General features: G+C 42.8%; 2 protein-coding genes across 2 annotated transcripts in view; both read left to right on the top strand.

The window, feature by feature from the left end:
- The first annotated feature begins 339 nt into the window (after positions 1-339).
- On the top strand, positions 340-7,943 carry LOC147796451 (uncharacterized). Its single transcript, XM_087147257.1, has 3 exons — positions 340-662; positions 1,794-2,056; positions 2,675-7,943. The coding sequence occupies exons 1-3, from the start codon at positions 655-657 to the stop codon at positions 2,971-2,973; spliced, it is 570 nt and encodes a 189-aa protein (XP_087003383.1). The 5' UTR covers positions 340-654; the 3' UTR covers positions 2,974-7,943.
- A 1,077-nt stretch (positions 7,944-9,020) lies between these two features.
- pgd (phosphogluconate dehydrogenase) overlaps positions 9,021-12,071 on the top strand; it is a 28,042-nt gene continuing 24,991 nt past the window's right edge. The window contains exon 1 of the mRNA XM_087147201.1: positions 9,021-9,076. Within this exon, the coding sequence (XP_087003327.1) occupies positions 9,069-9,076 (8 nt within the window). The 5' untranslated portion in view covers positions 9,021-9,068. The remainder of the gene's footprint in view (positions 9,077-12,071) is intronic.

The raw sequence follows: 12,071 nt of genomic DNA, 5'->3' as shown, positions 1-12,071 counted from the left end.
CAAGCCAAAATTTGCTTGTAGAAAATTTACAACACCCAGTTATTTCGCAAGTTTTTAACACTGGTGAATAAATGTCTGTTTAATTTCTTTCAATGTATAGAGTAGAATGGAAGGCATGGACTCGGACAGCACCAAGGGTTGTCAATTAGGCAGTTCTTAACATTGCCTCGTGAAGGAACGGCATCTAGATGAAACTGACAAGTGAAGTTGTTATGTAATTGCTAATCCTATGCAAATACGTTGGAGTTTTTGTTTGGGGGAAAAAGGCATATTTTGGCAGTTGCCCAAGTGGGCACAAACTTGTTTTAACCTACATGATGTCGTAAGAGGTCGCCCTTTATCCCTTAGCTCAATTTCGCGCAAAATGTGACTCTGCAAAATTAACACCCGCGGCCACGCCTGCGCGCCGGTGTACCACTGCCAGGCAATCAGGACAGGCTGCAGGAGGCCCATTACTGGCGGCGCGGTGGGCTCTCTTTCTACGCTGTCATACGTCAATGCACCTACGTGATAAGGCTCCACGGTCGCTGGGAAACAGTATTGCGGTCCTTTTAAGTTTCATTCAAACTACTCACCGGGCCATCTCCTAAAAGCAGCATCAAGCCGACGTTGCCACAACATCCACACAACGCAGTCGTCATCATTAGCAACACCATGGCAGAGTAAGATTTTGTTTTTAGACAATTTGCAAAAGCTTGATCTCGTTAAACGTTACCTCTAGTGTAATCGGGATATTTCAGTTTTGGTTTTCAGGGAAGCCTTAATACTGCTATAACATTGTACAGTACATGCATCTGGATTTGCAAAGCTCAGTTTATCGGGCTGTTATTTCCGGGTTGGACTGTGCGATGCGGTACAGGCAGGCAGGGCAGGCTATAAGCCATGGCCAAACGTTATGTGCGGTCGTGGCGGTGGTGGCCCAGGTCAGTCTTCATTAATACATGTACGTTACGACTAACGTCTAGGTTCCAAGACTTGTGTACAAGACTACCAAACTTTGGTTGTAATTTTTCATGGTTTACCTTGTTGAATCTAATTTCACGTTTAGGCTTAGGCCTACATGTTCGTCATGACTTTACCTGTCCGTCCGGGGAGGGGTTAAATAAGGAATAAGTCATTTTCACATTTCATGTAGTGTAGTACTAGTAGGCCTGCTAGCTACCTACAGCGGGGAAAATTCATGACAAGGTTGCATAACATTTGGCGAATGGATGCTCGCAATTGATATTGTTGTAGACAATTTGTTCCCTTCTAGATTTGTTCACTTATGCAGGGGCTCTAAAATCAGCATGGTGACGGGACGGGAAATTAGCTCATTTCAGAACGTACTTTAGCTGCAAAATCCACTACGCATGCACGATTTCCAGTGAAAGACTGTTGCATGCTTGCTACACAGGCATTGACTGGTAACCCAGCTTTAACCCGCCTGCCGATAAAAAATGCAGTTTTGTTTTTGTCGTATCGGAGGCTTTAGACTGACCAATAACCCCCTAAGTACCGGTATTAATTATCCCTAAAATGGTCATTGTTTGTTCATATTTGAATTTATTAACATAAATTTGCAAAACAGCCTGCTATTTTATAGGAATAACCTCGGTATGCATAGCCGGCGTTATGCAGGGTGCTTGTATGGGAATAAGTTCATCAGCGATCTCTACATGTAGGAAGCGTTCAATGTGTTCGTAGATTTTTATTGATTAAAGATGTATACATGTAAATACACAATATTGTAGAGATCTGAGTTTCATTAAAATGAACCAGTAACACATATCTTGATAATTGACAATTAACAGTGTTAAGGGGGACTCACCAAGTGCTCAACCACTGTTGGCCAGCATGGCACAGCAAGGTAGCACCCTGCCAACAGACGTGTACCAGCAGAGTGTGGCAGCATCGGGTGTTCCTGAGAGGGCTGGAGAGAGCCAGCTTGGTATGCAGTCCTTGCAGAGTAACCAAGCAAGCAGTGCTGCACTGCATGAGGCCCCCACTGCACCGTACCGGGAAAGAAAACCACCACCATCCTACTCTGCCTACGAGAAGGCAGATGGCTCTAGTGGTAAGTGTCATTTATATGCAGGCAATGTAGATGAACACTATTGCAGGGTTCACAAGGGATTATTTGGTGAACAGCTGTCCAGTTGCTGCACTGATAACCATATCCTGGGCCAGCGTTTGTGCTTGCAAGACTGGTATTTGAGTAAGGCACATCCTTTAATATCTTAGGAGATGAAAGATGTAAATAGTCTCTGCAGATCTTTTTTCTTGCTTCATTAGTGATTATGGACTCAAGACCAGCAAAATATTGAGACTTCAAATATACCAGATCAAAACTATAGGGTACTTTTTTTTCTGTGCAAAAACACTGCAATAATGCCTCCGAGAGTGTACTTGGACATTGAATTGCCGACTTGCTGCAGTTAGTTGGAACTTTATGATGCGTAGATTCATGATGAAGCATTGTATCAGCATTTTCTGAATTGATGCTGATGTGAATATTAAGAATGTGTTCAGGGCTGTTGAAACATAAGCATAATTTTCTTTCAAATGACCTGTTTTTTTTACAGCAAGTACCAATGTGGAAGTGTCTTGTTCTCATTCAGTCTTGCAAACTACCCTGAGCCAACCCAGCATATCATATCTGATATTTGTATCTTTCTCTTTAATATGGTTTCAGGAAAGACGACCAGGTTTACTGAATGGCACGCGGATTTTGTTAAAGACAATATTGATGTCAAAACCCACGAAGACTTTTTTGTCAAGCTGGGCTTGAGCAGAAAGGACTATGGTGCCACGATGTATGACAACATGCACTCCGGAATACGGGAACAAATCAGGCGTGTGCTCACTGATGTCTTCATTCAAAAGCAAGGATATAACCACTCCCTCTACAAAGTCATTTGTGCCCTAAAGGCAAGTGGGAATGGGCTTGTGGCGGATGAGTTTATAGAGGAATTTGGTGTCACCTCTAGCTGAGGCAATCAACTGTAGGGCTGAATAAAAGGAACGTTTCCAAGATGGTGTCATAATTTTTGGGGGTGAACAAATTTTTTATGCTTTGACAAAGAATGCTGTTATTGTGGTGTACGGTAGGGGCACGTGTTACTTCCAGCCTGAGCCAACATTGAGTGATGGGCTACGAGCACCGGGACTCAATCAGTGCTACAAGTTCACAGCATAAAGTTGGCAACTACACCTCTTCAAATATGGATGTGCAAACCATACATACCTAGTGAGGACCCATGAACGAAAGAGGTCCACGTAATGCAGGTTGTGCAAACCTTGTGTGAACTGAGTCAGGTCCACACAAGGTTACCCCCTCTCTGGAAAGCACTTTTAGAGGCATTTCGGGCTCAGGGTCATCAACATGAAAGGAATAGTCAAGGAAATAAATTCTTCTCCAAAATCTAGCTGGAAATGGTGTCTAAGTTCAAGAAAAGCGCGTATTTTCACAGTGTTTTCTGAACTTAAAACAAAGGAAGGTTGGTAACACTAGCAGGGGGAGGATGTGTGTCTGTATTCACTTCATCCAACAGTGCAATCTGTGCTATGTTACGGTGCACAGCAGGGAGCAGCGCACAGCTCTTTTCAGCTTTGTGTAGGAGTGGAGACTTGCGCAGCTTTCCAGCCATCAAGGGTTGCTGTTTGCTACTGCCCTCCCGTCGCTTCTGCATTGATTGAAGTTTTCACTCGTTGCCATCCACTGCCCTTGTGGTATCCCCATGTCTAATTGTAAAGCCCTGCCTGCCCAAAATCCTCCTGAAGGCACCATTCCATCTATGTCTACCAGCATTTGGGTAGAGGCAGGATCCTGCCTGTACACCCAAAATGCTGGTGGGGGGCTCAGCCCCGTCATACATGTACATGGGACCAGATGGTTCAGATTTGGTTCGTGTGTAAAGAACGTGTCCATTCAGTGGATTGTATCACCATGGTTTACGACCAAGTATTTTTAAGCTTCCCAGTAATAATGCAAAGAAAGGTTGGATACATTTTACTTGACCCCAGAGGAGGTCACTTGACTGAAAGGCATATTCTGACTTCATATTGAAGAGGATAGAAGTGTACGTAGCATGGACTCCTAGTAATAGCTAGATTGAAGACGGTACTTACATTTTGTAGTGTTTACTTTCTTTTCAGTTTTGTTGAACAAACCTTGGAAAGTTTTGCATACATCATATCTATCCAGTCAGCTTCTGTCTTCACTCCTTCATGAAGTGTGTTCAGTGGCGTATCCAGTTAGGGAGCAAGATGCCCCCCTGGACTCTGGAGACATGCTTTAAACAAGTACACTGTACTACCACCTTTCTTGGGCCCTTGTTTTTATGGGGAAAACATCTCATTTTGCACCCCTAACCTGGATACGCCACTGGCTATGGGACCAAGGAGCATGGACCTTGCTTGCTCTGTGGTGTGACTGTGGGTGCAGGTAAGTGAGATGGTAATGCACCCATACAAAGAGACAGAAGACCTGAACAAATTATCGCAGAATGTTTATCTCACCGGCAATATGAATGTCGGTTTTACCGTTAAAAGTAAGAATAAGAGCTTGTTTTTGAGACCCACTACTTACCAAATTTGCTGGTGCCATTTCCTGGGTTCTCACTGTCTCAAGTGAGCAATCTTGTGATTGTACAATTTAGTTTTGTTTCAGTTTAAAGAAAATAGGGTGGGGTCATAGATCATGCATGCTTTGCTCCACACATGCCATGTACACCAGGTTTGTTTTACTGCAAGCATTTCATTGAGGACAAAGTCTGGTTCCCCGTTGATTTCCAACACTCCTCCCCACAGTGCTGGATCCAGCATGGGAGGATCCTACATTAACAAAAGCGGACTCCCCATGGGCATCACATAAAAAAACATCTTGACTTGCAATGCCTTTGTTACAACCATTGAGTAAGGACCTACAACCGATGGCCATTTCACCATGCCGAATTCATAATGGTGATGGTTGGTTCCCTTGCCATTGTAACTGCCGACGATAAACTGTGATGAGCAAGCTTTTGTGTTACCTTTCTATTTGGCTCGGTAAGATGGCTTTTTGGTGGCTTCAGTGCCCTCTGCTTGTTGATTTAGGTATTACAGGTCCAGATCTTGTATTTGGCACAGTAAGATGGCCATCTTCTAGCTTCAGTGCCCTCTGCTTGTTGATTTAGGGATTACAGGTCCAGATCTTGTATTTGGCACAGTAAGATGGCCATCTTCTAGCTTCAGTGCCCTCTGCTTGTTGATTTAGGGATTACAGGTCCAGATCTTGTATTTGGCACAGTAAGATGGCCATCTTCTAGCTTCAGTGCCCTCTGCTTGTTGATTTAGGTATTACATGTCCAGATCTTGTATTTGGCACAGTAAGATGGCCATCTTCTAGCTTCAGTGCCCTCTGCTTGTTGATTTAGGGATTACAGGTCCAGATCTTGTATTTGGCACAGTAAGATGGCCATCTTCTAGCTTCAGTGCCCTGTGCATGTTGATTAAGGGATTACAGGTCCAGATCTTGTATTTGGCACAGTAAGATGGCCATCTTCTAGCTTCAGTGCCCTGTGCTTGTTGATTTAGGGATTACAGGTCCAGATCTTGTATTTGGCACAGTAAGATGGCCATCTTCTAGCTTCAGTGCCCTGTGCTTGTTGATTAAGGGATTACAGGTCCAGATCTTGTATTTGGCACAGTAAGATGGCCATCTTCTAGCTTCAGTGCCCTGTGCATGTTGATTTAGGGATTACAGGTCCAGATCTTGTATTTGGCACAGTAAGATGGCCATCTTCTAGCTTCAGTGCCCTGTGCTTGTTGATTTAGGGATTACAGGTCCAGATCTTGTATTTGGCACAGTAAGATGGCTGTCTTCTAGCTTCAGTGCCCTGTGCATGTTGATTAAGGGATTACAGGTCCAGATCTTTTTATGTGAAATCCGTGGGACTGCCCAAATGAAGATAAACCCAACCATATAATTTTTGTGATTATTTTTTGTCTTTAAAGCTGTTACATATCCAGCATAAACACAAGATAAAGTTTAAAATGGGGTAAAGATATTTCTGTCCCTCATGGCACAGCAAAGACGCACTGGAACATTTAATTGTAAAAGCTGTGTAAAAATGTGCCTTCTCTTGTTCATGTACAAAACCCACAGTTGATAGGTAGTTTGTGAGAAAAAGTAGTTTACAGCTTGCTTCCAAAGGACGTGCCTTATGCTGGGGAGACGTTGTACAAGGAGTAACATCTCCATGATGCAGAGTGTATCTTTTGGACATAGTTTAGTACATTTGGACATAGTTTAGTACTTCCAGCTGCCAAATCTGACTCAAACCATCCAGTTGACCCAGCGTGCTCAGTGATCAAGTGGTGGGACCTCTGCATTAGTAAGCAGGGGACTGTGGGTTTGTCACACAAATAAGCTTATGAATTTTGTATGAGCTTCTGGACAATATATTATTATGAATTTAACTCTGTGTTAGGGTAAAACCCGTAATTAAGATGCAGTTTCCAACATGGCTTTAAGTCTTTTAAACACGTCTATAACTTGATGTTATAACTTCATCTCTAAGAGGGCTTTGTCTTTAAACCATTGAGAGACCTACATGTATAGACAAGCCCAGTTTCAAGTGCAGAGCACACAGTTATATTTAATTTAAATTCCTTTCTGAATTTTATTTGGCATTCTGAATTCAATCTTAGTGTGCAACACTGAGGTTTTGTATTGCTGTAAGTTAAGTAACGTTTTCATTTTGCTATTAATGAGCCAAACTGTGATGTCATCCTGGGAAGGAAGCTCAGTCTTGCATTGATTTGTGCCAAAAAATCCTGAAATGTGTCATTTTTGGGGGGTCTTTGTGCCCTATTTTTTGGTGAATCATTGTCATTTTACAAGTGTCTGGGTTAAACTCTTGAGCACCCCTTTCTTAGAAATGTGCTTATTGAGCAAGTGTCGGTTTCACAGTTTTAAAAGAAAAGACAAACAGTGTTCTCCCTGCTTAACATCACAGCAACCATGCCATTTGGTTGACATATTTTAAAAAGTGCAGTGAGTGCAGGTGTAGGAAAAATGCATCATTAGAACCCAGCTCTATCATGTCAGTGGTGTAACTACCGGTGGTCAAGGGGGGCATGGGGGCACACCCTCCCCCCCCCAAATCAAATCTGTGACTAATCTGCGTTGAGTTTATGTAGCTACACAGCTGCAGCTTATTGTCCTGTAGTGCCCCCTTGAAAAATGTGCGCAACCCCGGGTCTCCCCCCCCCGACATTTAGCCCTAGTTACACCACAGATGACAGTTGTATAATATGATAATTTTAATCATTGAAATCATAAAGCAGTGAATTGTTCCAAAGCAAATTTTTTAAAGTTGCAGCTGTAAATATTTCATAATGCTAAAAGACCTTGGGATGCATTTTCAAATCAGCTGTCATGAATCAACTCGAAACCTTGTGCCTTCTAAGTGAATATCGTAAATGGAATAATCATGTAAGCAAATTTCCATGGAGGTACTGTACTTACATATAAATGCGTGTTACTGGGATGTGATCCCTGGCTACATGGTGTTTCAGGTTTAATTGGCTTCTGGCTAGCGCCCCGCGAACAAAGATCTTGACAAATAGGAAGAGTCACTAACATATAGGGCTGGATACTCAGTTGGTAGAGCACTGGTACGGTAATCCAGAGGCCGCAGGTTCAAATCCTTCTCCAGTCAATTTCTTTGTTCATCTCTAATTTTTAACATCGGAAACGCAAGACCTGAAATGGCATCTCATGTTGCTTACCTAGCAAGCTTTGTCTCAGCAATGTGCTCTTTTTACCTCGAAATTATTCTTTTTCCACGTTTCCATACTTCATTCTGGCTGCTGTACTCATGTAGTTTTATACAAAGATATTCACCATATTTTAATGGATTTTGAGTAACAAGTCATGAAAACAGAGATGTTTGCATAGAGTAATTATTCCATGGGGATCTGATCTCATATGGCTTTAGTTCCTTTGTATGTGTGTATATGAATTAAATTTTTTGGTATTATAAATGCCAGTACTCTTAACTTAAGGGCAAACCCGTTATATATAATCAACATCTCCCCAACGCAAAAATACATCTTGAAAAAATAGTTCGCAGTACCTGCTGCTTCATTTGACTCGGACCAGCCAGTCGACCCCGGCAAGCTCGATGGTCGAGTGGTTAAGACGTCTGCACTGGTGAGCGGGAAGTCGTTGGTTCGAGTCCCACCCGAATAAGCTTGTGAGGTTTTTTTCGCAAGCTCTCGCACAAGCACTGAGCATACAGTGCTTATTAATATACGTTGGGTAAGGGCAAACCCGTTATATATAATTAACTTTCAAACAGTTGATCATTTTATTTTCTGAATTTCTCTCATCTGTTCATGGTCCATGAAGTTCACCTGTCCAGATGGCCCTTGAAGTTCGGCTGTCCGGAGGACAGGCCAAAATGATGGAGAAAATTTGCTTGTAGAAAATTTACAACCCCCAGTTAACACTGGTGGATAAATGTCTGTTTAATTTCTTTCAATGTATAGAGTAGAATGGAAAGCATGGACTCGGATAGCACCAAGGGTTGTCAATTAGGCAGTTCTTAACATTGCCTCGTGAAGGAACTGCATCTAGATGAAACTGACAAGTGAAGTTGTTATGTAATTGCTAATCCTATGCAAATACGTCGGAGTTTTTGTTAGGGGGAAAAAGGCATATTTTGGCAGTTGTTCAAGTGGGCACAAACTTGTTTTAAACCTGCATGATGTCGTAAGAGGTCGCCCTTTATCCCTTAGCTCAATTTCGCGCAAAATGTGACTCTGCAAAATTAACACCCGCGGCCACGCCTCCCCTGCCCCTGTGTACCACTGCCAGACAATCAGGACAGGTTGTCCATTACTGGTGGCGCGGTGGGCTCTCTTTCTACTCTGTCACACGTCAATGCACCTACGTGATAAGGCTCCACGGTAGCTGGGAAACAGTATTGAGGTCCTTTTAAGTTTCATTCGAACTACTCACCGGGCCATCTCCTAAAAGCAGCATCAAGCCGACGTTGCCACAACATCCACACAACGAAGTCGTCATCATTAGCAACACCATGGCAGAGTAAGATTTTGTTTTTTTTAGACAATTTGCAAAAGCTTGATCTCGTAAAACGTTACTTCTAGTGTAATCGGGATATTTCCGTTTTGGTTTTCAGGGAAGCCTTAATACTGCTATAACATTGTACAGTACATGCATCCGGATTTGCAAAGTTCAGTTTATCGGGCTGTTATTTCCGGGTTGGACTGTGCGATGCGATACAAGCAGGGCAGGCTATAAGCCATGGCCAAACGTTATGTGCGGTGGTGGCGGTGGTGGCCCAGGTTGGACGTCAGTCTTCATTAATACATGTACGTTACGACTGACGTCCAGGTTCCAAGATTTGTGTACAAGACGACCAAAAATTTGGTTCTAATTTGTTCTTGGTTTACCTTGTTGAAACTAATTTCACGTTTAGGCTTAGGCCTACATGTTCGTCATGACTTTACCTGTCCGTCCGGGGGAGGGGTTAAATAAGGAATAAGTCCTTTCACATTTCATGTAGTGTAGTACTAGTAGGCCTGCTAGCTACCTACAGCGGGGAAAATTCATGACAAGGTTGCATAACATTTGGCGAATGGATGCTCGCAATTGATATTGTTGTAGACAATTTGTTCCCTTCTAGATTTGTTCACTTACTCACGCAGGGGCTCTAAAATCAGCCTGGTGACGGAACGGGAAATTAGCTCATTTCAGAACGTACTTTAGCTGCAAAATCCAGGAAAAAACTCAGAGACATTAGCCTACCATGCATCACTGTTGTAGATGTATTTCATCTGTTCTCAGTTGCAAAGTGCTTGCACATACATGTACAAGAATCCGAGCGGCGCACATGCACTACGCATGCACGATTTCCAGTGAAAGACTGTTGCATGCTTGCTACACAGGCAGTGACTGGTAACCCAGCTTTAACCTGCCTGCTGATAAAAAATGCACTTTTGTTCTTGTCGTATTGGAGGCTTTAGACTGACCCCTAAGTATTACTAACCCCTAAAATGGTCATTGTTTGTTCATATTTGAATTTATTAACATAAATTTGCAAAATAGCCTGCTATTTTATAGGAATAACCTCGGTATGCATAGCCGGCGTTATGCAGGGTGCTTGTATGGGAATAAGTTCATCAGCGATCTCTATGTGTAGGAAGTGTTCAATGTGTTCTTCGATTTTTATTGATTAAAGATGTATACGTGTAAATACACAATATTGTAGAGATCTGAGTTTCATTAAAATGAACCAGTAACACATATCTTGATAATTGACAATTAACAGTGTTAAGGGGGACTCACCAAGTGCTCAACCACTGTTGGCCAGCATGGCACAGCAAGGTAGCACCCTGCCAACGGACGTGTACCAGCAGAGCGTGGCAGCATCGGGTGTTCCTGAGAGGGCTGGAGAGAGCCAGTTTGGTATGCAGTCCTTGCAGAGTAACCAAGCAAGCAGTGCTGCACTGCATGAGGCCCCCACTGCACCGTACCAGGAAAGAAAACCACCACCATCCTACTCTGCCTACGAGAAGGCAGATGGCCTTCGTGGTAAGTGTCATTTATATGCAGGCAATGTAGATGAACACTATTGCAGGGTTCACAAGGGATTATTTGGTGAACAGCTGTCCATTGCTGCACTGATAACCATATCCTGGGCCAGCGTTTGTGCTTGCAAGACTGGTATTTGAGTAAGGCACATCCTTTAATATCTTAGGAGATGAAAGATGTAAATAGTCTCTGCAGATCTTTTTTCTTGCTTCATTAGTGATTATGGACTCAAGACCAGCAAAATATTGAGACTTCAAATATACCAGATCAAAACTATAGGGTACTTTTTTTTCTGTGCAAAAACACTGCAATAATGCCTCCGAGAGTGTACTTGGACATTGAATTGCCGACTTGCTGCAGTTAGTTGGAACTTTATGATGCGTAGATTCATGATGAAGCATTGTATCAGCATTTTCTGAATTGATGCTGATGTGAATATTAAGAATGTGTTCAGGGCTGTTGAAACATAAGCATAATTTTCTTTAAAATGACCTGTTTTTTTACAGCAAGTACCAATGTGGAAGTGTCTTGTTCTCATTCAGTCTTGCAAACTACCCTGAGCCAACCCAGCATATCATAGCTGATATTTGTATCTTTCTCTTTAATATGGCTTCAGGAAAGACGACCAGGTTTACTGAATGGCACGCAGATTTTGTTAAAGACAATATTGATGTCAAAACCCTCGAAGATTTTTTTGTCAAGCTGGGCTTGAGCAAAAAGGACTATGATGCCACGATGTATGACAACAGGCACTCCGGAATACGGGAACAAATCAGGCATGTGCTCACTGATGTCTTCATTCAAAAGCAAGGATATGACGACTCCCTCTCCAAAGTGATTCGTGCCCTAAAGGCAAGTGGGAATGGGCTTGTGGTGGATGAGTTTGAAAAGGAATTTGGTGTCACCTCTAGCTGAGGCAATCAACTGTAGGGCTGAATAAAAGGAACGTTTCCAAGATGGTGTAATATTTTTGGGGGGTGAACAAATTTTTTATGCTTTGACAAAGAATGCTGTTATTGTGGTGTACGGTAGGGGCACGTGTTACTTCCAGCCTGAGCCAACATTGAGTGATGGGCTACGAGCACCGGGACTCAATCAGTGCTACAAGTTCACAGCATAAAGTTGGCAACTACACCTCTTCAAATATGGATGTGCAAACCATACATACCTAGTGAGGACCCATGAACGAAAGAGGTCCACGTGATGCAGGTTGTGCAAACCTTGTGTGGACTGAGTCAGGTCCACACAAGGTTACCCCCTCTCTGGAAAGCACTTTTAGAGGCATTTCGGGCTCAGGGTCATCAACATGAAAGGAATAGTCAAGGAAATAAATTCTTCTCCAAAATCTAGCTGGAAATGGTGTCTAAGTTCAAGAAAAGCGCGTATTTTCACAGTGTTTTCTGAACTTAAAACAAAGGAAGGTTGGTAACACTAGCAGGGGGAGGATGTGTGTCTGTATTCACTTCATCCAACAGTGCAATCTGTG

This window comes from Acanthaster planci, linkage group LG16 (genome assembly GCF_054643075.1).
Source record: "Acanthaster planci isolate LZ-2023a linkage group LG16, COTS_SCS, whole genome shotgun sequence".
Classification (NCBI taxonomy): domain Eukaryota; kingdom Metazoa; phylum Echinodermata; class Asteroidea; order Valvatida; family Acanthasteridae; genus Acanthaster; species Acanthaster planci.
This window is presented reverse-complemented; position numbering and strand designations above follow the sequence as displayed.